General features: G+C 44.7%; 3 protein-coding genes and 1 long non-coding RNA gene across 5 annotated transcripts in view; 2 read left to right on the plus strand and 2 right to left on the minus strand.

Annotated features, from left to right (window-relative positions):
* Positions 1–736, minus strand: part of LOC123968140 — a 1,951-nt gene extending 1,215 nt beyond the window's left edge. Inside the window, exon 1 of the mRNA XM_046044671.1 lies at positions 13–736. Within this exon, the coding sequence (XP_045900627.1) occupies positions 13–712 (700 nt within the window). The 5' untranslated portion in view covers positions 713–736. The remainder of the gene's footprint in view (positions 1–12) is intronic.
* inhbaa (inhibin subunit beta Aa) overlaps positions 1–13,131 on the minus strand; it is a 20,008-nt gene extending 6,877 nt beyond the window's left edge. Inside the window, exons 1-2 of one of the 2 annotated variants that reach the window (XM_046044778.1) lie at positions 12,605–13,131; positions 11,920–12,479 (exon numbers count right to left, since the gene is read on the minus strand). In XM_046044778.1, coding sequence (XP_045900734.1) covers positions 11,920–12,433 — 514 coding nt within the window. In that variant the 5' untranslated portion in view covers positions 12,434–12,479; positions 12,605–13,131. Of the gene's footprint in view, positions 1–11,919 lie in introns of both variants that reach the window. The other variant, XM_046044772.1, reaches the window with a different exon arrangement.
* LOC123968058 (NACHT, LRR and PYD domains-containing protein 12-like) overlaps positions 1–23,209 on the plus strand; it is a gene marked incomplete at its 3' end in the record, with an annotated part of 261,415 nt that overhangs the window by 190,728 nt on the left and 47,478 nt on the right. The window lies entirely within an intron of this gene.
* LOC123968662 lies at positions 11,969–13,966 on the plus strand. Its single transcript, XR_006824511.1, has 2 exons — positions 11,969–12,420; positions 12,857–13,966. It is a non-coding gene; the product is annotated as an uncharacterized LOC123968662 (long non-coding RNA).

A 23,209-nucleotide genomic window follows, 5' to 3' on the forward strand; every position in this document is an offset into this window, starting at 1 on the left:
AGTTTAGAACATCTAGAAACACATTTAGACCACCAAACATCCAGCTTAGAACATCTAGAAACACATTTAGACCACCAAACATCCAGCTTAGAACATCTAGAAACACATTTAGACCACCAAACATCCAGCTTAGAACATCTAGAAACACATTTAGACCACCAAACATCCAGCTTAGAACATCTAGAAACACATTTAGACCACCAAACATCCAGCTTAGAACATCTAGAAACACATTTAGACCACCAAACATCCAGCTTAGAACATCTAGAAACACATTTAGACCACCAAACATCCAGCTTAGAACATCTAGAAACACATTTAGACCACCAAACATCCAGCTTAGAACATCTAGAAACACATTTAGACCACCAAACATCCAGCTTAGAACATCTAGAAACACATTTAGACCACCAAACATCCAGCTTAGAACATCTAGAAACACATTTAGACCACCAAACATCCAGCTTAGAACATCTAGAAACACATTTAGACCATCAAACATCCAGCTTAGAACATCTAGAAACACATTTAGACCACCAAACATCCAGCTTAGAACATCTAGAAACACATTTAGACCACCAAACATCCAGCTTAGAACATCTAGAAACACATTTAGACCACCAAACATCCAGTTTAGAACATCTAGAAACACATTTAGACCACCAAACATCCAGCTTAGAACATCTAAAAACACATTTAGACCACCAAACATCCAGCTTAGAACATCTAAAAACACATTTAGACCACCAAACATCCAGCTTAGAACATCTAGAAACACATTTAGACCATCAAAACTGAAGTCTTGGCCATAAAGAACCTATCAAACATCCAGTTTAGAACATCTACAAACATATTTAGGCCTTCAAAGTCTAGGCCCTAAAGAACCCAGTGTATACCATCAATAACCAAGTCTAGGGCTTCAAAAATCCAGCGTGGACCATCTAGAACCAAGTTGAGATCATCAAAAACAAAGTCTAGGCCATAACGAACCCAGTTCAGACCATCAGACGTCCCATTTAGAACATCTAGAAGGTTAAATCACCAACACCCAGTCTGGACCACCGAATGCGGACTCTGGACTGCTGAACATCTTAAACCTGTTGCTGCAGTGACTCAGGTCTCGCTTCTCTCAGCGTGTCCGTCCTTACAGAGAAAAGTTCTTCATCAGTCGTTCTTAAATCTGTGACGCACAAATCAGGAACGATAAACTGACATTTGAGCCAAACATCACCACCATCGACTTCAGCAAACATTTCCCAACCCTCCCATCAGCCCCCCGGCCGTATTATGACTTTGATTTGATTTATCAGTTGAAGCTTCTCTGAGCAGCTAACAAAGCTAAACAAGAGACCCTGCCAACATGTTGTTAACAACAGGACTCGAGGTTTATGATCAATCTTATTAAACCCTCTGTAATCCCCCTCACACACACACACAGACTCGTGACATCTTTCAAAATGTTTCGGTGTGCTTATGTTTCAGGAACAACAGCTAAATGATCCTGTTCTCAATATCGTACTTCTTCTGCAAAATCCCACTACAAAACAAGTCGAAGTCATTTTGTTTATCTGTTACTGATATTAAATATCTGCCCACAAGATTTATTAATATAAGAACTGGAACACCAGCCTGCATTATTTTGTACAGCTGTAGGTAGTTTAGGGTCATTTGACTCACATTTCTTCAGGAAAATGCAGCTTGTAAGCAACGTATCAACTGGAATATAAAGGTAGGATAACTAGGTTATGCCACAGGGCCCGTGTACAAGGTGGGGCCACAGCAGCAGGCAAAGGGCCACCTTAAAGCCCTCGCCATTTCCAGTTTTATATTTTCTGCTTGGGATGCAAATGTACGATGCGTCATGTTCTTACAAACGTTCCCCAACGTCAGTATTTCCATTAAAAACACATCTGAACATCTGAACAGGCACCAGCCTTCTTTAGGCCTCAATATCCCACAATGCACTGCGGGGCGTTCAGTAGTTTACTGATCCCTCTCAACTCGTAGAGCGCTAACCGTGTCATTTTGGGACGGCGGTCCGACCTTAGCGGGCGCGGTCTGTCGGAGGACGCTGCTAACTTTGGATCTGCCTGTTGACTTCGGTGAGCGAACACACCCTCCACCCTCTGTTCCCTGTGTTTACTGAGACCCATCTGTCCAAACACGCCGCGTCCCTGTGTGTTCTCCTTTGTCCATCATAATCCTTCCTTTGATGGATGAGCGGCGTTCAACAGCCTGACAAGCCTCTGTGTGTGTCCCTCAGCTGTTTGTGTAAATGTGTAGCTTTGTTTGTGTACTGGAGGAGTGTGTTTGTGTGTTTTCACGTCAGTAAGTGAGGAAGAGAGTTAAACTGTTCTTCTTCTTCTGCTGCTGCTGCTGCTGTTTTTCTTTGGCTTCCTCCTGTAACTCTCGTTCCCACACTCCCAAATGGAAAATGCTGGTTCACCAGGATGAGTTGAGGAAGATGAGACCTACAGTAGGAGGCAGATGTGACGGATCGGGCGTACGATAACTTCCTGTCCAAACGCTGCTTCCTTAATGTGAAAGCTAATCTACGGCTCCATCTCCTCTCCGCCCCTCACGTTTACATTAGAAGGATCAAAGTCTCTCCATCTTCCTGCAGAGAAGCTTCTGCATTTACACTGTACAAAAGGAGTCAAACAGGTTTCATTTTGAACCCTGTCCCCAGCCGTGCTGCGTAGGCCTCCGGGGTCGAGTCCAGTTGAACAATGGCGCCAAAGCAACGGCGTCATTTTGTGTTGAGAAGTGGTGGCTCAGATTAGGGGTTTGACTTTAAGGCCATGAGACGTGATGATGCACGAACACAAGATAAGAAGATATTTTAAAACTGTTTTGAATAAATATTCGTTGATGAAACGTATGGCTGGGGGGTCTGGTGGTCCTCCCGCAGAAGATTTAACACTTCATTTCCTTCATTCTGGAGACCTTTTCAGCACTAATTTATGGTGAAAATCTCTTTTCTTATATAGAAGGAACGCAGATCTGTTTCTTATTCCTTTCTTGCTGTGCAAATAAACCTTTCAAAAAGTGACGGGGACATGTCCCCAGCGTCCCCAGAGTAAATGGCACCTATGCTAACGGGTGCCGTGTGCGTGACAAATCATAGTAAATTTGACGCTCTGGGAATGAGAACGGGCTGGACGTGCTGATGTTTAGCAGGTCTAAAGTTTACCATGTTCGCCGTCTTGGTTTAGCGTTTTAGCATGCTAACATTAGCTAATGTTAGCAGTTAACACAAAGTGATTCTTTCAGAAAAATCTGTTTTCAGTCTAACTGGTTTAATGTGGTGAACATATTTTTTACAGTGCAGCACAGGAGCAAGAAAGGAATGTTCCTTTTTCCCTCTTTACCATTAAAAGCATCACAGTCGGGCCTTTCTTCTGTCTTTTCAGTTTACATTAGGAGGGATCAGCGGGCTGGGTCGCCCACCCACCCTCCCCCGCTTACAGCACACACACACACAGCATGCAGATTGTGTTTAAGATGTCTCAGGTTTGATTCCTAACAATGTTTAAGAAACCACCTTCCTGTTTACTTGCAGGAGTTTAAATACACTCCAAGTGAAGTGCGTAGAGCAAGGCACCGGGACGGTCGAGGGTTCAACTCCTGCTGTGGCTTCACTGCAGGGAGCAGAAAGAGCTGCAACGTCTAGCTTTAAAGCTGCTCAAGGGGACATTTAAAGAAGTCTTATGAAACCCAAACATATGTATATAGATCTAATCAAACCCACAGGTTACAGCAGAAAGAAGGCATGCAAAGTAAGAAGAGAGTCATGTACTGCAGTATGTTGAACTTTAAACCATCTTTTTACACTAACATCCCGTGAAACCTGCACAGAAAGCAGAAAAAAGTCACGTGCATCCTCCTACTGATACACAGTGATCCCATCATGACTGTTTGAGGACGTTAAGGACTCTGGTGTTCTGGTTCAAAGTGAAACCTTTAGTCTCCTGAGAAGCTGTAGGTCTGCTCCTTTAAAACCGCCAGATGAAAGTGTTTAAATGCTGATGATGTAAACGGTGACAGCGTTAATGGAGTTAAGGTGAAGCATGACGTGGGCGTGTAAAAAGCCCTCGGTGGTGACTGTCAGGCTCAGCCTCGCCTGCGTGGGACAGAAATCTGCTCCAGATCCCCAGAGTCGACGCCCTGCTCGGCCTTATTGGCACCACATGTGAGTCAGCGGGTCTGTGTTAATAAAACACACACACACACACACACACACACACACACACAGCTCTAGACGTGAAACAAAATCTGTGTAACGCTGCTAAACAAAAGTGGTGAGGAGGCATTAAAGCAGCTTCGCCGTCTGACGAGAGGAATGTCCTGAATGCCAAACTCGCTCATCCTCTGGAGGAAAGAGAAAGTCTCGCCTGGACCGACTACACACACTTAAAGAAAAAATAAAAAACCCTTGTGCCTTTTGTAGTTGTGAAGAAGCATTTCCATTTGGGTGGATCAAAGCAGAGAGACAGATCATTTGGAGAGAGACAGAAAGTGAAAAGAGGACGACATCATGTTCAGATTGAACACACCCTTCATGGTAAAGCAGGCCATTAGCTCATCAACAGAAAATTAACTGCAGCTTTTCCTCCACTGAGTATCTCCCAGTTCTGCACTGCTGGTCGGACAAAACAAGACATCCAAGATGTTACCTTGGATTTCGGTTTTTGCCACTTTCTGACATTTCATAGAGAAAAGAATCAGCAGATTCCGGGGGTGGGGGGGCGAGGACACCTGCCAGGTACAGTAACCAATCACAGCTGAGATCTGTGTTTAATAGAGATCTCTGCAGCCTGAAGGTGTTCAGACTGCACGCAAAGAGACAATTAGAGGTCACGTGACACAAAAACCCAAATGGATGTGAATTGATGTAAATCTGCTCCAGATGGTTCAAAGGGAGGTGAAGTTGAACATTTGAGTTCATCCCAACGTCTTTGCTTTATAGGTCATGTTTACCTGTTTATATTTTACATTCTGCCTAGAATTTATTTGTTGTAATTTCCCTTGACGAGACAATAAAGTAAAACAAGACAAACAGCTGGGGGTTCTGGTTGTGTCCGTGGAGCTAAAGCCCTCCTGGCACGCAACCCCGTCTCTTAAAAATAAAAACATTATGTTTATGGCCGAGCTTTTTCCATTCCTGGACGCATCGTAGGTCAGACGTTTGGATGGTCAGGACACATCTGGCGGTATGTCCAGGCCAGAGCATCGGTGCTGGATATCACGTTAACTGCAAACATTTGTTATGTTAATTAACTGTGTTTTTAAAATGCTGTGGTCAATCACGTTGTTTGTCTTCACCCTCTAGGATGACACAGACAGGTGTTTTGCTATAAATCGTCTGTCTGTGACTTCCAAAAGCAAAAGAAGGGATCTGTTTAATGATGCGACAGCGTTCAGGTTTGGTTAGCTTCAGGCACAAACATGACTGGGTTTGGGTTGCCAGTGTCAGGGGAGCTTGGTCATCATGGTTCCTATTAAAATAACTGTCTGTTGGAGACAAACAGTAACCTCCGGTGTTAAAGTGTCTTGCACAGCTACGACCCCAGATGTCCTCCTTACTTCCTGTCAGTTACTATGAAAGTTCGTCTCCGTATCTGTGCATGGTAACTGCGCTGTGGTCACATATTACTTGCAGGTCCGAGGCAGAGACTGAAGCACAGACTTGCTTCACGTCCGTCCACCTCACTACTTTCTGCATTGATTCTGAACATTAAATCACGACTTCTGACCAATCTGGACGTCATTTCTAGGGTCGGGGCGTCGGACTGCTTACAAACACAAACATGCTTTCGGATGTTTTGCCCTTTACTTGTCTGTAATGTAAGTGCTGTGTGTTTATGTATGCCATGGTATGGTGGTGATTTTTATTGCTGCAGCCAAGCAGTAAAACAAAATGAAGTGAAACTGGAGGAAAACAGTTTCTCGTCGGATCTTTAACACTGTGTCAGTTTGCATTGTTAACTTGCTAAAACCGTCCTGTCGTGCTTCGGCTGTTAGTACCAAATAAAAGCGGTCTGTCAAATTATTCCAGCACTTTCCAACATAAAGACAGTCCCAGCCGAGCGAGACTGTGGGAAACAGTTAGAGACTGACTCTTCACATCAAAGTGACTTCAGCTGTTCTGCTGCTGCAGTGTTCCTTCATCTTTCCATCAGCTTTTATTGTATTTTCGTGTCTTAATAAAATGATTTTATGGCATCGGTTTCATTTTCAGGCCTCGTCTACAAACCAGATCTCTCTCTCGGGACAATAACGCTTTGAGCTAAATTGAAGTTGAAGTGCCAGCTTGTAACTCTCTCAGAGTTCCCAGGCCTGTTTATTTATAATGAGAGAGCAGATAAGCAGTCCGATCTGACAGTCAAATGTTCCCATCTCAAAATACCAGAATGCCAGTGAGACTGTGCCGCTGCTCGGCTTTCACAGACGGCTTTCTGACATGTTGAAGGAAACCTCCAGTGTCCCGAGAGCCGTGACACGGACCCAAACAAGAAGCCTGCCCTGGACGCGAATCAGACCCGCATCGAGCCTCCAGTTCAAGCTCATAAAGTTCTGCATCATACTAATACTGAATTTACAAACTTACTACAACTGCAGGAGTCGCGCTGATGAGAGGTGAATGTCAAGGAACAAGAACATAAGTTAGATAGATGAAGTGTCACAACGAAAGAAGACAAAGAGAGTACGAGAAGACAAAGAGAGTACTTCAGCGGCTTGTAATCTGTCCTCCTATGAGCTGTCGGGCTGACACCTGCATTACAGCTGGTGAACACAAAGGACATGCATCATAGACGCTTTCTGCAAACTGCACCACAGTGTTCAGAGGTGTGCTCTGTGACCACACCCACCCGTGATGTCACAGTGACCTGACCACACCCTGCTGCTGCTGAAGGACCTGTTTAATAATAACTTTACCATTAATCTGGTACAATCGGTACGGTGCCACAGCTCTCTGCAGGAAAAGTCTTTTGCGTGTGCGGTTCAAAAAGAGACGAACAGGGAGTGTTCGGAGAGTCTGAGGAGTCGTTCAGGGACGGTCACCAAGGTTGGGATGGTTTCTGCTCTCTCTAATTCTCCGTCCTCCCCCTCTGTTTGAACTCGCCTGTATTTAGCGAGGCCACCGCTCGCTGCCTTCCTGATTCCTCCCAGAGGGACGACACAGCGGGAGGCTGGCAGAGAGGCGGGCGACACAGTGATGTCTCACTCTGACCGTTTTCTCTGTGCACCACAAACGTCTCTCGCTTTGTCTGAATGATGGCTGATTTATGTCAGGTTTAAAACTAATCATGTAAGATCGCTTTTAGTGTAGCTATATTTACACTCACTCATTACATCAACTGAATATTTGGGAACCACTTTCTAATGAGGCACCCTTGACAAAGGTTGCTTAACTAACAGTTTATAAATCATTCACTAATTTGTTATAGATCAGTTATAGGGAAACTAATTGGAACAACGTTTGGGTTGCCAGGTTGTGAAACATTTAATAATTTGACCAATTCCCAAGAAAGTCAGAACGAACGTTTTCTTAATGAACTGCATTAGTATCAAACAGAAAAGATAAACACAGAAGGTTTTTCACAACCTGGCAACCCAAAACTTATGATTGGCTTCTAACTGATCCAAATGAAATTACAGACGATACACAAAACAACTACTTACAACTTATTAAACGATCAAGGGCGCCTCGTTAGAGCAAATATTTTAATGAATCGATGCTACTTTTTCCAAATCAGTGAGGTAGATCTCTGTTTGTTGATCTGAACGGCTCAATCCACCAAAACAGCTCCGAGTTTTAATGAGGCTTACAAGCATAAACACCAGGAAACACGGGCTCGTTAGCTCATAAAAAGATAGCCGCTGCTAATCGTGCATTTATTTCTCAAACGACACCACTGGGGCGGCTGTGGCTCAGGAGGAAGAGCGGGTTGCCTGTTAATCGGAAGGCCGGCGGTTCAATCCCTAGGCAAGATACTGGACCCTGAATTCCCCCTGGTGGCTGTTCCACCAGTGTGTGAAATTGTGTGATTGGTTAATAGGATGTAGTGTAAAAGCAAAGTCCTGTGACTTCATGAGAAATAACAGTTTTTAGTTTTAGGTAACAAACGGAGTCTGAGTTTCATTTTAGCATCCAACGCTCTATTTTTCTTACTGTCAACAAATTTCACGTGCAGACCCAAACATGTCAGTACCGTCTGTCAGCACCGTCTGACTTCCTGTCTGAGCTTCTCCGCTCTCAGCCCATTGGTTCCTCCAGAAGATGTAAATCTTTAAAAAACAAACTCACAAATATATAGTTTCGTGTTTAGACAGGCTCAGAGTCAAAATAAACTCCAGCGGGTGTGTTCATGGTGGTGAAGGAACATGTCAGCCTGTGAGGCTCTCCGATGGGTTTGAACGGTTCCTGGACAACAGAGGAGCTTTATGCTCAGAGGAAGAGGAGACGTCACACACAAGACCTGTTAGGAGAAACAGTCGCTGCAGGTTTGAGTCTGAACATGAAGAGAAACATAGAAGAGCACCTTATCCTTAATTGTGAGATCAGATTTTTTCTCAGTCGGTTTGTGTGTTTGGTCTGCACACAATCTGTAGCTGTTTACTATCGAGTGATTCATCTCCCCAGACATAGAGCATCTTTGGCGGCCGGTCACACATCAAAGCAGAGCCAAACGATGTGGTGGGACGAGGACTAAAACCAGCCGGGATTCAAACCAGCAGCGTTCCCACTACACGGACACGGACGTTAGCACGCTATAAACACGCTAAAGCCACGTCCCGAGGAAGTGATGGAAAGGGAGGGAAAAGTCAGAGCAGACGAGCGAGTGAAGAGGAGGGAGAAAGTTAAACTTGGAAAAAGATGGAGAGAAAACGAACAGACAAGAAGAAAATGTGAGTTAATGCCAAAAGAAAGATGAGAGAAGAAGAGAAGAGTGTGAGGAAGAGAAAAGCAAACGGACAGTGGAAACATGCTAATTACAGTTTATTTCCATGTCAGACAGACGGTTCTGTCTGTCTTTGTCTTCCTGTGAGCTTCACCGTTTCCTCTCATTTGTCGGAGCTCAGTGAAGCGGGCCGAGCTCGTCGCAGGTTGCTGGTTTGAATCCCCAGACGGGCCCGGCCACCAGAATAGATCCAACAATGAGCGGTTTATTCTGGCTGCCAGAGGAGGCAAGGGTAGCCCGGCGGGTTAGAGAGCGGCAGATCGGAGGAGGGGAATGAAAATGCAGTGTGGAATGTCGCTAATGATGTGTTCAATTAAGTTCAATTAGCCTAATTGTCCTCTGTGTGCGGGGAGAGACGGAGAGAAGAGGGGAAGATAAACAGGGACGGAGGAGAGGAATTTAAACAGGCTGATGATAGAATGATATTGTGTCAGAGCTGCTAAACGGAGGTTGACACTTCGTCTCCGCCAAGAATCCAGTCATCCCTCTGTTCCCCTACTTGCCATCTCCGCCGCCCAAAATAATTACAGAGGTCCCTGAACGCATCAGTTATTCCTAACAAAGCACAGGGCCAGCGGGGTGCAAAGTATTCTCACGGCGGGCTGTTTTGTATCTTAGAAGAACAACACGGTTTCATCAGTTCCTATGAAAGTGGCAGGGCCTCTTTTACTTTAAAGTGGCAGCGACACCTCGGCAGCCGAGCAGTTTGGGTTTTACAGGACATTAAAGGGTTCAGTGAGCTTAAGATGAACTTGTTTGTATGACACGCCGAGACTACAAAGCAAAAGTTTTAGAACAGCAAGTACTCAGCAAAACATTTGTTCAAGTCAAAACGCCCTCTAGCGCCTGTAGGGAGCAAAGGAGGAAGTCAGGTGACGTTAATAGGGCGCCTCAAAGATCACGGGTCAGGGATGGGTCATTTCCATCAGTCACTGCTGATTTATTTTAACCCAAGTAGTTATTTAAACCCTTCTCTAACCCTAACCAAGTGGTTTCAGTGCTTAAACCTCCAGCCTAGAGGTGTCGGGTCAGACGATGCAACAGAACTTCAGAAATACTTTATGGATCCTTCTGTAAAAAAAAAAAGTTTAAATTACGTATAGACCAAAAATCACAGACGTGAGATATAAAAAAGAAAGTTAAAAAGCAACTGCAACAGGCTGCATGCGCGTTGGCACATGCGCACTAGTGATTTGTCTTGTCTGGTCACCTGGCTGGTTTCATGATCTGTTAGATCACTCTAGATCACCGATGTGGATAAACTTCAAATGCAATTTATACTACAATGTTTTATGCCCACTAAGCCAACGCTTCCTGGCACTGAAACTGGTCTCAGAGTTAATCTGAAAGAGACTCGAGCAGCGTTTGCAGGCTGCATACAGCCTCCAACAAGCATGTGTGCAGCCTGAGACACGCCCACTGTTGTGCTCCACATTTATTTTAAGCGTGGTGACGAAGACAAAAAGAACAGGAATGTTTCTGAGCCCAGATTTTACATAATTCGAGACTTCGGGAACTCTAATTGGCTGGCGCCAGATTATATCCACCTGGAGGAACTCTTTAAACGACATTACATTTAGAGAAAGCTGCTCCTCTCGGCCGCTCTGTAAAGATCCAGTTCATAAAAATCTTTTCCATCTGCTGCTCCAGACTCTCGCCTACAGAAACTCAAACTGCACCAACAGAAAATCCAGAGGAGGAAGGAGAGGACGTCACAGTCCCGCCCACACTGTCTGACGGACAGGTGAGCTCTCACATAGAGCAATCAATTCATTTCAGATCCATTAGCGCTCCGCAGAGGCAGCATTTTGAAATGATTCATGCCTCTAATTGACAGAAGGTCACAAGAGTTTAACTAAAATGCTGTCATTTAAAAATCTTCACCTTTTCCACTGGACTAACTCATGCAGACGTAATATACCCTTTAGATTACTGCTAGTTTCCAAAGCACACCATATTAATACAAGGAATTAGTTTTTCTGCAAATCAAACACAGAAAAAACTGTGAATTTCTTGTATTTGAAGTTTTTCTACTCAGCTGACGACTCTAATATCTCAAATATCATAACATCCGTAAGGTTGGTTAAAAAAAATAAAGTTGACTGACTGTGATGGATTATGTCTCTGCAGCACGTCTCGACCCTCTGCGAGCTGCTTATCATAGAAGAGACTTGAAAGTCTAAAAACTGATCAGCAGGAACGGAGATTCCAGCCAAACTGGAGTTGATGAATAAAACACAGCAGGCAAGAAATACCAAGAACTGGAGATACAAGGTTTTCACATGACAACTGCATGATTTTACAGCCACGTCGGAACACAGGAAACCTCACAAGTGTGAGAGTGGCGTGACCCGTCAGTGACCTGGATTTAAAAGGTGTTTAAAACACAGAGCCAGTCCAGCTGGAGGTCTGCAGGGGGTCAAAGGTGAGCAGACAGAGAAAGACCACAGTTAACACCTGACGTCAGCCTGCGCAGGTCGAGTCCAGGTCCAGGACGGACCGGACGGCTTCCCAGAGTCCAACAGGTCTGACTGTGTGAGACGGGTTTTATCACAGAAGTACTTCTTCATTTCCCCCTCCCTTCCTCCCTCTCTCGGACTCGCTCTTTGTCGCTACCGTCTGTCAGAAAAGTGTTCCAGCACTCTGAACTGCTTTTAAACACACACACACACACAAAACACACACAAAACACACACACACAAACGCACGAGTCTCCTCTGACTTTAAGTAGATAATGGGCTATTATTTGAAAACAGCAGGAGGTGATTACAGAGGCTGGTGTGTGTGTGGATATCTGACGGGTTCGGCTGAGTGAGTACGCAGGTGGAATTAAGCAGGTGGACACACACACACACACACACATAAAGGTTTTCTCTCCACACGCTGCTGCTGCAGAAGGACAAAACGATGCTCTCACACACACAAACACACACACTAAGCTGTGCGCACTCACCAGCCTCGGCGAAGGTGATGATCTCCGTTGTCTCCTGCGCGTCGCCGCTGTCTGCCACACGAGCCGCCGCTGCTCCTCCCCCTCCTTCTCCCCGGCCTCCCCGCCCTCGCGTCTCCTCCTCCCCCTCGATCTGCACGCTGCCGTCCTCTGCCACTCGCCCCACGTGGAGCTTGCGCAGGGCGTTGAGGAGCGCGGCGCGTGGCACGGGCCGGGTGATGTTGGGCCGGGCCTGGAGGTGCAGCATGTTGAGGATGTGCCTCTTCACCGCCTCCACCACGTCCTGCTGAGCCTCCTCCTCCCGGTCGTGTCCCGCCACGTCGTCCGCGTCCCCTTCGTTTCTCCTCATCCTGGCCAGGGCGCAGGAGGGGCAGTGGGAGCTGGAGGCGACGTCCGGCAGCGGCTGGTGGTGAGGATGGACGGTCAGTGACAGAGGTCTGGACGCCGGGTCTGAGGAGGAGCCGCAGCTCTGGACCAGGAGCAGGACGGTCCAGCTCAGCAGAGGTAAGACAGACATGGTGGCAGGAGTTGCCTGATTGGCTGCTGGGTCGGATTTAGTGATGCTGCCGGATGCAGAATCAAAGACGGAGACAGAAAAGATGAAGAAAAGTCAACTTTTGGTTTGTGTTTGAACAAAAATTGAGTCCTGGTTGAAGAAAGAAAAGTGTTTCTTCTGTTTGAAATTCACCTTCCTCTGCCTTCTCTCTTTCTTATTGTCTTTGTCTTTCTCCTCTCTCTCTCTCTCTCTGTGTGTCTCGTTCTCTCCTCAGAAGTTTGGAAGCTGCAAAGTTCAGCTCAGCTCACAGTCCACCTGCGAAAAAACGGAGGGGAAAAAAAAAAGCTGTAAAGAAACGAGAGGGAGACGAGGACAAAAAAAGAGAGAAAAAAAAAAAACACAACGCCGAGAGAGAAAATGAGTAATCCTTATCTTTTTTGTCAGGGACAGATGGCTGGAAAATGTGGAGGCGTCACAAGAAAGAAAGAAAGAAGAAAACAAAACAAGAAGAAGAAGAAAAAACTCTCGGATGTGATGAATGGATGATGGAAAAGCGGAGAAGGAAAACTCTGGCTTGCAGGAGGATCCTTGTTCCCGGGGTGAAGCCGCTGCAGAGTGTGTGTTCAGAGTGTGTGTGTGTGTGTGTTAAAGAGGCAGTTTGACTAAGTTATCCCAGACGAAGGAGTTCCTCCCTCTCTCTTTTTTTTTTACCTCTTTTCCTCTCTCTCTCTCTCTGTGTTGAATGCCTTCCCTCGCTCACCAGTTGAATGGTTTTACCGGAGTGGGCTGGACTCTCTCTCTCTCCTCTCTCTCGCACTGGCAGCCTCCTACCATAATTATACCTCCCTCCCTCCTCCCTCATCCCTCTCTCTCCTCCCATCTCGCTTTGTGACTCATAACTTTTGCCTCCTTCTCTTTCTTTATTTATTTCTTCCCTCCCTCTGTTTGGCTGTTAATGGAGCAAAGCTGGGATTCCTTTAGCCCTCCCTCCCCCCTCGGCGGTGAATGAGTTACGTGTTGAAGGGAAAATTCTTGGATGACTTGGATTTAGCCTGTGACTCTCCTGTCCATCTGTCTGACTACCTATCAGTCAGTCAGTCTGTCTGACAGTCTGGATTTGTGTAGTCTGGTTGCCGTTCAGCTCCTGTCAACATGACATCATGGTTCATGACTGTGCGGTCTCGCCATGTTGCATTGTGAGTAGGGGATTCCTGCACAGGTCGCCGATTCAGATAACAGCTATCTCTTGTTTTCGTCTTTGTTTTCTTTGTTTTGCTGACCTTGTTCAGCTCTTTATCTTTGTGATAAACATTTTTGAGCTTTGGGCGTTCATTCTCTCTCAATAGAGAACCCACATGAAACCAGAACGTCCAGGTTCTCTTCCAGAAGTAAGATGACCTTTGTAACAAACGATAATTACAAAAAACAGTATGTTGTTCTGACTTGGTTCATACACACAATCTACTATTATTGTAAAATTAACGGCCTTTAACAAACACCATGTCCCTCAAGCCCTGGACCTAAACACTCAATAAAAGGACAGACACGGCTGAATGTGGAAATGTTTTTCAGCAGCAGAGCTTTCAGCTGAAAAAGAAAGCGTCGGTGAGTGTTGTGAATATGAACGAAACCAAGTCGCATTGTCTCACTGGGAAATTCAGTTGGGAGTGTCTGCGCTCACAAAGTATTTGTTGTTTACGGTTTTGATTTCTAATAGCAGGTGAAAGTCTTGACTGTCCTGCAGTCCCAGGTGCTGACAGGACACACCAGGACAAGAACCTCCCGAATCAATTAGAGAAGCATAACTTCGTTTAGGTGATCTTCTCTGTCATCATCAGAGCCCTGTTATCCTCCTGAAATTGCTCATCCACTCCCTCAAGCTTCTTCAGAAATAATTCATCATGCCACTTAATTTCCCATCAGCCCACTCATTCCAAACATGGTCTGTTTCCCAACAAGGCTCTAAGGGGTTTTACGTGGATCCCTGAGGAGCTTCTGATGAATTCTCCAATGAATCCAAGTTCAAGAGGGAGTTCTGATGGGTTCTCGCAGTCCTGAAAATCTAAAGGGAAATTTTAGAACAGACGGAATTTAAAAGAGGTTCTAAAGGTGGTCAAATGAACAAGAACTGATGAAGGGATTAAATGGGATTTAAGGGATCTGGAAAAGATGAGTTTAAGTTTCTCAGGAATTCCAAATGGTCTAAAGGTTCTAATAGGATCTAAAAGGGCTCAAAGGAGACTTTTAAGGGGTTCTAGGGGTCTTTTATGTTTTGGGGGGTCTAGGGTTCTTCTAAATGGGAACATGAGTGGTTCTGCATAGGGTGTCAAGACAGTCTAATGGGTTTTTAATGTTGTTTTAAAGGGGCTGTTGAAGGAATGTGGCAGGTTTTAAGAAGGTTCTAATGTTTTGATCAGGAAACAAAAGTGATTTCTGAACGGATGTTAAGAGGATCGAACAGGCCTAAGGGCGTTCTGAGGGATTCCGTATGGTTTGGGGTGGTTCTGTTATTTCTTAAATTGGGACCTAAATGGTTCTACACGAGAATATATTTGGTTCTAAGAGGGTTCTAAAGGTTTTATAATGTTTTGAGGGGATTCTGTGGGTTTCAAAGGGGACGTTTTTCAAAGGAAAATCTGATACTTTAACATTGTTGTTAAATTCTGGACTAGTTTTTGGTACTTCAAGAAGCCATCCTCCCTCTCTCTCTCTCTCACACTCTCTCATTACTTCATACCGCTGTTCAACCCCGCAACATGTGGTCCGTTAACGTAGAGAACCCAGTCAGATCTGACTGTAGAGGAAGCGGCTAAGTTACACTCACAAAGCTTCATGCTTTAATGTCTGGGATTCTCCCTCTGCTGTTATGACATCATCACTGCAGGGGAAGTAGCGTGTGTGCTTGTGTGACTCGTCTGATTGTCTACAACTACAGACCTCCATCTCATGCCGGCGTGAGCTCACCGCTCACTGAGTTGCCTTATAAAGGCGTCGCAGTGTGTATTATGAAATTAACTTGTCTGCACCGGTGGCTTCTTTTAATAACTCCCAACATGTGAGTCATGAACCTGCCGTAACGCCGGCAGCAGCACCGATGCACGTCGTTTTTAAAGTCGCCTCTGGGGCTGAAAAACTGCATCCAAAATACAGTCAGAACGGCTGGAAAAGTACAAGGGAGCACTTGGTTTAAATGAACCTCTTCAACCCTGCCAGGTCCGTCATTATGTCCTTATGTTGTTCAAACCCACAGAACTTTATTTAAAGTTTTAGTGGAGATCCCAAAGTTTCCAAAGATACCAAACATGTCAGGCTGAATTTTGGGGGAATGTGTAGAAAAGGATGCAGCAGACACGTAGAATATACCGTCTGATGGGATAATGCGGCCACATGTTTGAGTATTTCACTCAGTGGAAACATCATAAAGCTTTAACAACATGATACACATGTTTTTTGTTTTAACTTAAATTTTAGTTTGAAGTTGAGTTAAACTTGGTGGAAATATAAAACTCTTATAAATACACATAACCATCCAAACGCAACATTTACTTTACGAAGAAGAGGCACAACGTAAGACTCGAGTCCACAGTAAGATGATTCTCTCAGGGGCAGTTTGGAGTTGGTACTGTCGGAGGACGTGTAAAACATTGTTTTTGTCCCACCTTAAAAAACATTTAAGGGGAAATCCGACTGTGGGAAGTCGAAGCAAAGAGTCAGGGTGTCCAGGGAGGGAAATCAAACACGCCTGAACCTGTTAAAATATGTACAAACTGCCTTCACATGTGTGTTTTGTTTATTTTGTCGAGTGCTTCTTCAAATGCTTCAGCTCCCACCCTGCTTTGCTTGTTTGACGGGTTTATCCTTCAGTGACTCGTTAACTGACTTTGATAATTCATTTGTAATTCTTGATCAGTTCACAGCGGGTGCTTTCAGAAGGACGGTCAGGTGTGATGAACAGGTAAACAGACGCTGTGGACAGCTGCAGTGTTCAGGTCTGTCACAGAGCTGAATGCAGATTGAACTGCTCCATCTAGTGGACGTCAACTGTAATCTGTGTGACCTCAAAGTACCTCCACACACTCTTTCTTTCATTCCCTTCGTCCATCTTTCTCCATGTCTTTAGATTTATTTACTGTTGTTTACTAATTCTTTCTTTCTTTCTGTTTGTTCTCCTTCATTCTGTATCTACCTTTTTTCTCTCTTTGGGTCACTATTAAAGATGAGATAGAGTGAAATATAAAACTTTAGGTCACTATCTTCCTCCCTTCCATCTTTCTATCTTTCTAAATGTGCTTTGTTGGAGACACCCCATTACTTTCTTTCTTTCGTTTGTTGTGGGAGGTGAGTGATGCCTTCCTCCTCCTCTTCCTCTTCTCTCTGCAGCTTTATGAAACAGTGTGGAGGTGCAGACTAATTTACTGCACTGCTGCATCACACACACAATGTCTACCTAAGAGTGTGTGTGTGTGATGGATAGCGTTGCTCTGACCTCTCACATTGGGAGAAGTGAAACTGCTACAGGGCGTCGCTCTTTCTCAGGGGAGGAGGAGATCTTTACTGATCTCTGAGAGACGGTAAAACATCAGGGATGGCTGAAAAGCAGATAAAAGGTGAACAGAGAGAAGGACAGAAGAAGAGTTGCAGCCAATCAGATCCCACTAAAGTGATATAAATCTAATCTGGTGTGTGGAAATCTGGAAACATCTTCATGGATCAGTGTGGATTCAAATGTATTAACAATGCATTCCTGCACACAAACAAACACAAACACAGACCTTTTCACGGACATGTCGTGTGTGGCGTGCACATGTAAGGGTGTGTCTGTTATGTGTGTGTGTAGGCGGGTATCTTAAACCCCATCACAGGAAAACTTCAGCAGCAGTTTCAGTGATGTGGTTGCGATGCTCACTTACCAATCAGACAAGGAGAAGGTGACGATGGGTAGGTTTTAAAGGTCACAGAGCTGCGGAGACGTGGAAACAGGTTTAGTCCAGTTCACACACTGAACTCAACACAGAACTGAACCCTGAACCATGTTCACACCTTTCCTTCCTGACTCAGGAACAATGTGTGTGAAAAGCACTTTAGTTTCCATGGAACAAATGAGAATGTTGAGTCCAAAATTAAGTAATGATACTCGACTCAACCTGACTCAGCTGGACTCAACCTGACTCGGCTGGACTCAACCTGACTCGACTCAAACTGACTCAACTTGCCCTGGCTGGGTTTGACCTGACTCAGCTCAACGCCGCCTGACTCGACTCAACCCAACTTAACTTGGCTGGAGCAGGCTGGACTGAACTTGACTTGGCTGGACTTAAACCGACCTGGCTGGACTCAATCTGACCCGACTCAAACTGACATCACTTGACTTGGCTGGACTCAATCTGACTCGACTCGACACTACCTGACTCGCCCTGCGTGTCTGAACAACAGTAAGCCTTAGAGGAACGAGCTGCTTCCTTTCTGTGACAGAGAAGAGGAAACTATAAAGGAATCGATCAATAATGGAAATCAGAATCAATTCCAAGTGGACAAAAAAAACAAGTAATCACTCTAGGTAGTTAAAGTTAGGAGTGACTCACAGCTACTAGAACATCCACTTTTATTTTAAAAGCAGAAAATGGAAGGAAACATGAATGTTTTTATAAACTGAAAACACAAAGAGGCTCAAGATGGATGAAGATGAGTGAACATAAACACACACACAGGGTGCTCGAGGCTCGGGTTTTAAATGTCCTACATCCTCGTCCTCAGCGCTTCGTGTGTGTTTTACAGTATCCGGACATTTTCCAGACTCGGACCTGTGACACCTCAAAGGCTCTGAGGTGATTCAGGGCAGCTTCCAACACACACAGAGATATAAAACACATGACGGCATGTAGAACAAAAACTGTGTGAATAAAGACCCCCGACACTCTCACTGCTGGAACAACGTCTGACTCAAGTATGTATATACTCGCCTGCACACACTCAGCTCTCTCTCTCTCTCTCTCTTTGTGTTTCTCTGTGTCTCTCGTCCAAAATTCCCCTGTGGTTCCTGGCAGTGTCACTGTGTCAGACTCCAACTATTTGGCAGCAACCCAACATCACGACCCCCTCAATCTGAAAGAAGTCGTAGGTGTTTAAATGATCATACTGGTGATCATGTCTCAGTCTCTGCAGATGGATTCCCGTCCTCCCTGGCAGCCATGAGTCTCACTTCATTTGTATGAAAATCTGCTTACAAAAATGAAACTTTCAGCAGGTACTTGATAAAATTATCTCACCTGAATTTGCGTAGAATAGCTTCTTCGGAGCTTTCGATCTTATGACAGATTCTTCATCAGCGGATGGATGCTGCGGTCATGGAATGATCAATCTAAACACTTTAAGAAATTCGTCCATGTTGGCTAAACCTCCATCATTGACCTTGGAAACAGTAGTTGACAAAACAATCTCACCCCAAGGTCCATTTAGTAGCTGTTCTGGAGCTTTTCAATCTTATCACATGATCTGTCCTGCAGAGAGAAAATCCATCGTATGTTTTATTCCTAGTTATATAATCATTACGTGTTAATACAGTGAAACACTTCCTGTTGGTATATCAAGGACGCTTGAGTATCTAAGATTTGAGAGTCAGCTGCTGAACACCAAAATCTTTAGGTCCCAAAATAATCTAAATCACAAATGAAGCCTGTCATGTTTTGGCGGGAAGACTTGTCAATGTGTGCGTCGTCAGTAGGAGCCACTGGTGGGAGGCCATCTGCAGTCTGATCACCTGTTTTCCCATTTTAAGGGAAGTGCCTGGGTAGCTTTCTGTTGATAATGTATTCACTCTGATCTCGTACGATACATCCGTACTGTGTTGTGGTGGTGAAATCAACTGTAAATCCCAACCAACGCTCGAGGTATTGATGATGGGACATTTACCTCTTGCCTCAGGTATAAATCCAGCTTTAGAGGGCAGAGCGTTTGCTCCAGCACCGGTTAATGGTTGAGACTGTCCTCCCCAGAAAAATGTCAATATAGGCTGTTTGTTCTGCACGTTAATATGACTCATATTTATGTTAGTTGTGTCAGCGACCTCCGGTGGCCGTACAATGGCAGTGAAGCAGGAAGTCGAGTGACTTATTATAAGTAGGGAAGAAGTCCAAATATAGAAGTAGGCTGGGGTAGTCAGATAGGTCAAATCCCGGACTTTCACTCAGGAGAACGGCGTTTGAGTCCCATGTTAAACTATGTAAGTTGAGATATTTAGAGTTTTAAGTTATATAGCGCTACTCACTTTCCAAACCACAACGTTTCCTAAACGTAACCAAGAGGTTTTGGTGCCTAAACTTAACCAAGTGTTTTTGGTGCCTATGCCTAAACCTAAACCAAGTGTTTTTGGTGCCTATGCCTAAACCTAAACCAGGTGGTTTTGGTGCCTAAACCTAACCAAGTGTTTTTGGTGCCTATGCCTAAACCTAACCAAGTGGTTTTGGTGCCTATGCCTAAACCTAAACCAGGTGGTTTTGGTGCCTATGCCTAAACCTAAACCAAGAGGTTTTGGTGCCTATGCCTAAACCTAAACCAGGTGGTTTTGGTGCCTATGCCTAAACCTAAACCAGGTGGTTTTGGTGCCTATGCCTAAACTTAAACCAAGTGTTTTTGGTGCCTATGCCTAAACCTAAACCAAGAGGTTTTGGTGCCTAAACCTAACCAAGTGGTTTTGGTACCTATGCCTAAACCTAAACCAGGTGGTTTTGGTGCCTATGCCTAAACCTAAACCAAGAGGTTTTGGTGCCTATGCCTAAACCTAAACCAAGAGGTTTTGGTGCCTAAACCTAACCAAGTGGTTTTGGTACCTATGTTGTTGTTTAGGTCGGAGGACTTCTCATCATGGATTGTTGAATTCAAGGGGAGCTCAAAAGTGCACCGAACACATTATTTAATACTGAAGTCTTGGAATGTGTTCTCAGTCAGTTCTCATCTAGCACAATTTGCACACATTTAATAATAATAATAATAAATCTAGATTTTTAGACATTTGACCGCTGGACCGTTATAAGTCTTTTTGAATTAATTTGTATTTGCGCCTACTTGCATCTCTCTATTGACCTTATATTCAACCCCACATCACCTTCTAGACATATTCATGGTGACACTGATTGATTGCTAGGGATTGTGATGCTGGGTTTATAGAAGCATTGTATCTGGAGGGTATGATTCACCTCCATATAGTTCGGGACATTTTTCAGTCTGTGTGTGCATGATTACTGTTATTTACCTGATACAGCTGCCCTTTTGAATGGAGCTGGAGGTTGAGGACATCTGGAGTACCTTTTAGAGCCCGCTGCCATGGATGCAGAGCAGGAGGTGGGCGTCAAACTCGTGTTGCAGCCAGGTAACTTCCCCCATCTCACTCTCTGCTGTTTGGGAGAAACTTTCTGGACTGGACTGCTTGAGCAAACACACCCAGTTTGTGATTAATGCAGATGAAAGAGTGTATCTCACTGTGTAGTAACGTCCTCCAGAGCTGCAGTTTTTGCCTTTTTAAGGGCATGAAATGTTGAAAAGACATAAAGCTGCTGAGAATTTCTTTCAGTTGATCCACAAGTATCATTGTTTATCTAAGTGGTATCTCATTCAGTTCCCAGTAAGCATTTGTAATTTACCGAAAGCCCAGAGTCATGTGGACAGTTGGTGACTAACAGGATGTCAAAACAAGGAGTTCATCTCTTCTCAGGAATTTAAACCCAAATCAGTTTTTTATTTGTTGCAGCTGATGCTCATGTAGGTAATTAAACATCTCCTGTTTTCAGCGCAGCAGTCAATTTCATTAAAAAGTGCAGTAAAACACTTTAAAGTGAAAAACTCTGCACATTAAATTATCTATGAGAGCGTGGACCAGGGATAAATATTTAAAAATCAAAACTTTGTACTGTATGTTGAAAGTGAAAACACTGCAGATGAAAAAGTCAGCAGTGACATTACTTATGGAACACAGAGCGGTGTTGCCTCAGGGTGAGCGCTGTTTGCTGGGGGCCTTAATGTTTCTCACATATCAACAACAACGCATCATGTAAACTCACGTCAGTTTGGATGAATGTTTTCAGGGATGAGGCCCTCTGTCTCCGAAAACAACCATTGTTGCTGCTTTTGAGTTGAGTTGCTTTAAGTCTGTACAGAGAAGTTTGCAAACTGTAGTCCTGCAAAACTCTCAGATAAAAGCTGCTGTTCAAATAAAGGCCGAGGCGAGGCGGATTACCCCGGCATTATAATCTAGTTCTCTACAGGCAGTAAACGTTTTGCATGCTGCTCATGCAACATCCTTATTAATATACCTTCATTTTAATCAATAAACTAATTGAGATTAAAAATCGCTTTTTCAAGAGTGTCCTGGTGAAGACAGGCACCTTAAAAAAGCGATTTTTTATCTCAAAGCAAGAAGATGAAAAAAGTCAGAGCAGAAAAAGCGCCAGACACATCGATTGTACTTTTTTCGCCATTGTCCAATAATCTTATATGTTTTTCACAGCAGTTTGATGTTTTCTACATTCAGACAGACACACAGACAGAAGTTAACCTTCGCAGCTTTGCAGACATGGACACTATAATTTGAGCTTCAGGGCATCTGTCCCCAAAAGCCTTCATATCCTAACAGCTCTGACTCATTCCATCATCTCTCAGTACACTTCAGTGAGACGAGGTCTTTCTCTGCTGCTCACGAATCAGCTTGCATGACAGCAGCGGTCGAGTCAAAGGTCCTGGTTTTCCCAGCGCAGCCTCGGCCCGGTCACGGCGCGAACGCCCACCTCGGTGGTTAGGCCGCACAGTCAGAGCGCTCCACACTCACCGTGACTCTGCAGGACGGCTTCGCACACGGAGCCTCTCCCTGTCGCTGCATTCATAATCATCGTTATCAGAGTCGTGTGCATGAGAGCGTTCATCCTCTCAGCGATGACGCAGTTCTCAGACACAGCACTTGTTGGTGAAGAGGGAGAAGTGTTGAGAAACCTCCTGACCACAGCGTATATTTAGGCCAAACCGCCGTATGCGATCTGTCCAAACATGACAAGGAACGGGGGGAAATTATGTGAGGAACAGAGAGGGTGGAGAAGGGAAAGACAAACTGGAGTTAGGAAACCATGATGCGGTTTCACAGCTGCGAGCTCACAATCTGCTCCTTTCCCTCGCTGAAAATGAGGCCGTAGAAGCTTCTCTGAAGGAAAAGGTCACAGGTTTGAGGCCAACATCCAGCTTGTGTGCTGATTCAGAGAATAATGAGCAGGTTTTACCTACAAACTGTTTATATTTCACATCACTGCCGTGCATTTTCCAACTCCTTTACTTTGTGGATTCACTAGTTCTTGTAGTTGCTCTGTGTCTCGTTCTGTTTATGGGCAGCTGTACTGTTACAGATCTAACTTTGAAAGGACAGGCGCTCAGAAAGAGCCATTTAAATACTTTTGCTGCAGAGCATTAATCCTCAAATCTGCACGAAGCTGAACTCTGTTGGTGCACAGGGCTTTTTCTTCACAGGTCCAAACTTTAAGTGAAATAAAAACGTCATTGTTTTCTGACCTGCAGGTTGAAAAGCCATCTCCCTGGAGAGAGAGAGAGAGAGAGAGAGGGAGAGAGAGAGAGAGAGAGAGAGGGAGAGAGAGAGAGAGAGGGAGAGAGAGAGAGAGAGAGAGGAACAGAGAGAAAAAGAGAGGGATGGAAGGAGAGAGAGAGGGAGAGAGAGAGAGGAACAGAGAGAAAAAGAGAGGGATGGAAGGAGAGAGAGAGGGAGAGAGAGAGAGAGAGAGAGGGACAGAGAGAAAAAGAGAGGGA

The sequence above is a fragment of the Micropterus dolomieu genome, linkage group LG01 (assembly GCF_021292245.1).
Source record: "Micropterus dolomieu isolate WLL.071019.BEF.003 ecotype Adirondacks linkage group LG01, ASM2129224v1, whole genome shotgun sequence".
Lineage (NCBI taxonomy): Eukaryota > Metazoa > Chordata > Actinopteri > Centrarchiformes > Centrarchidae > Micropterus > Micropterus dolomieu.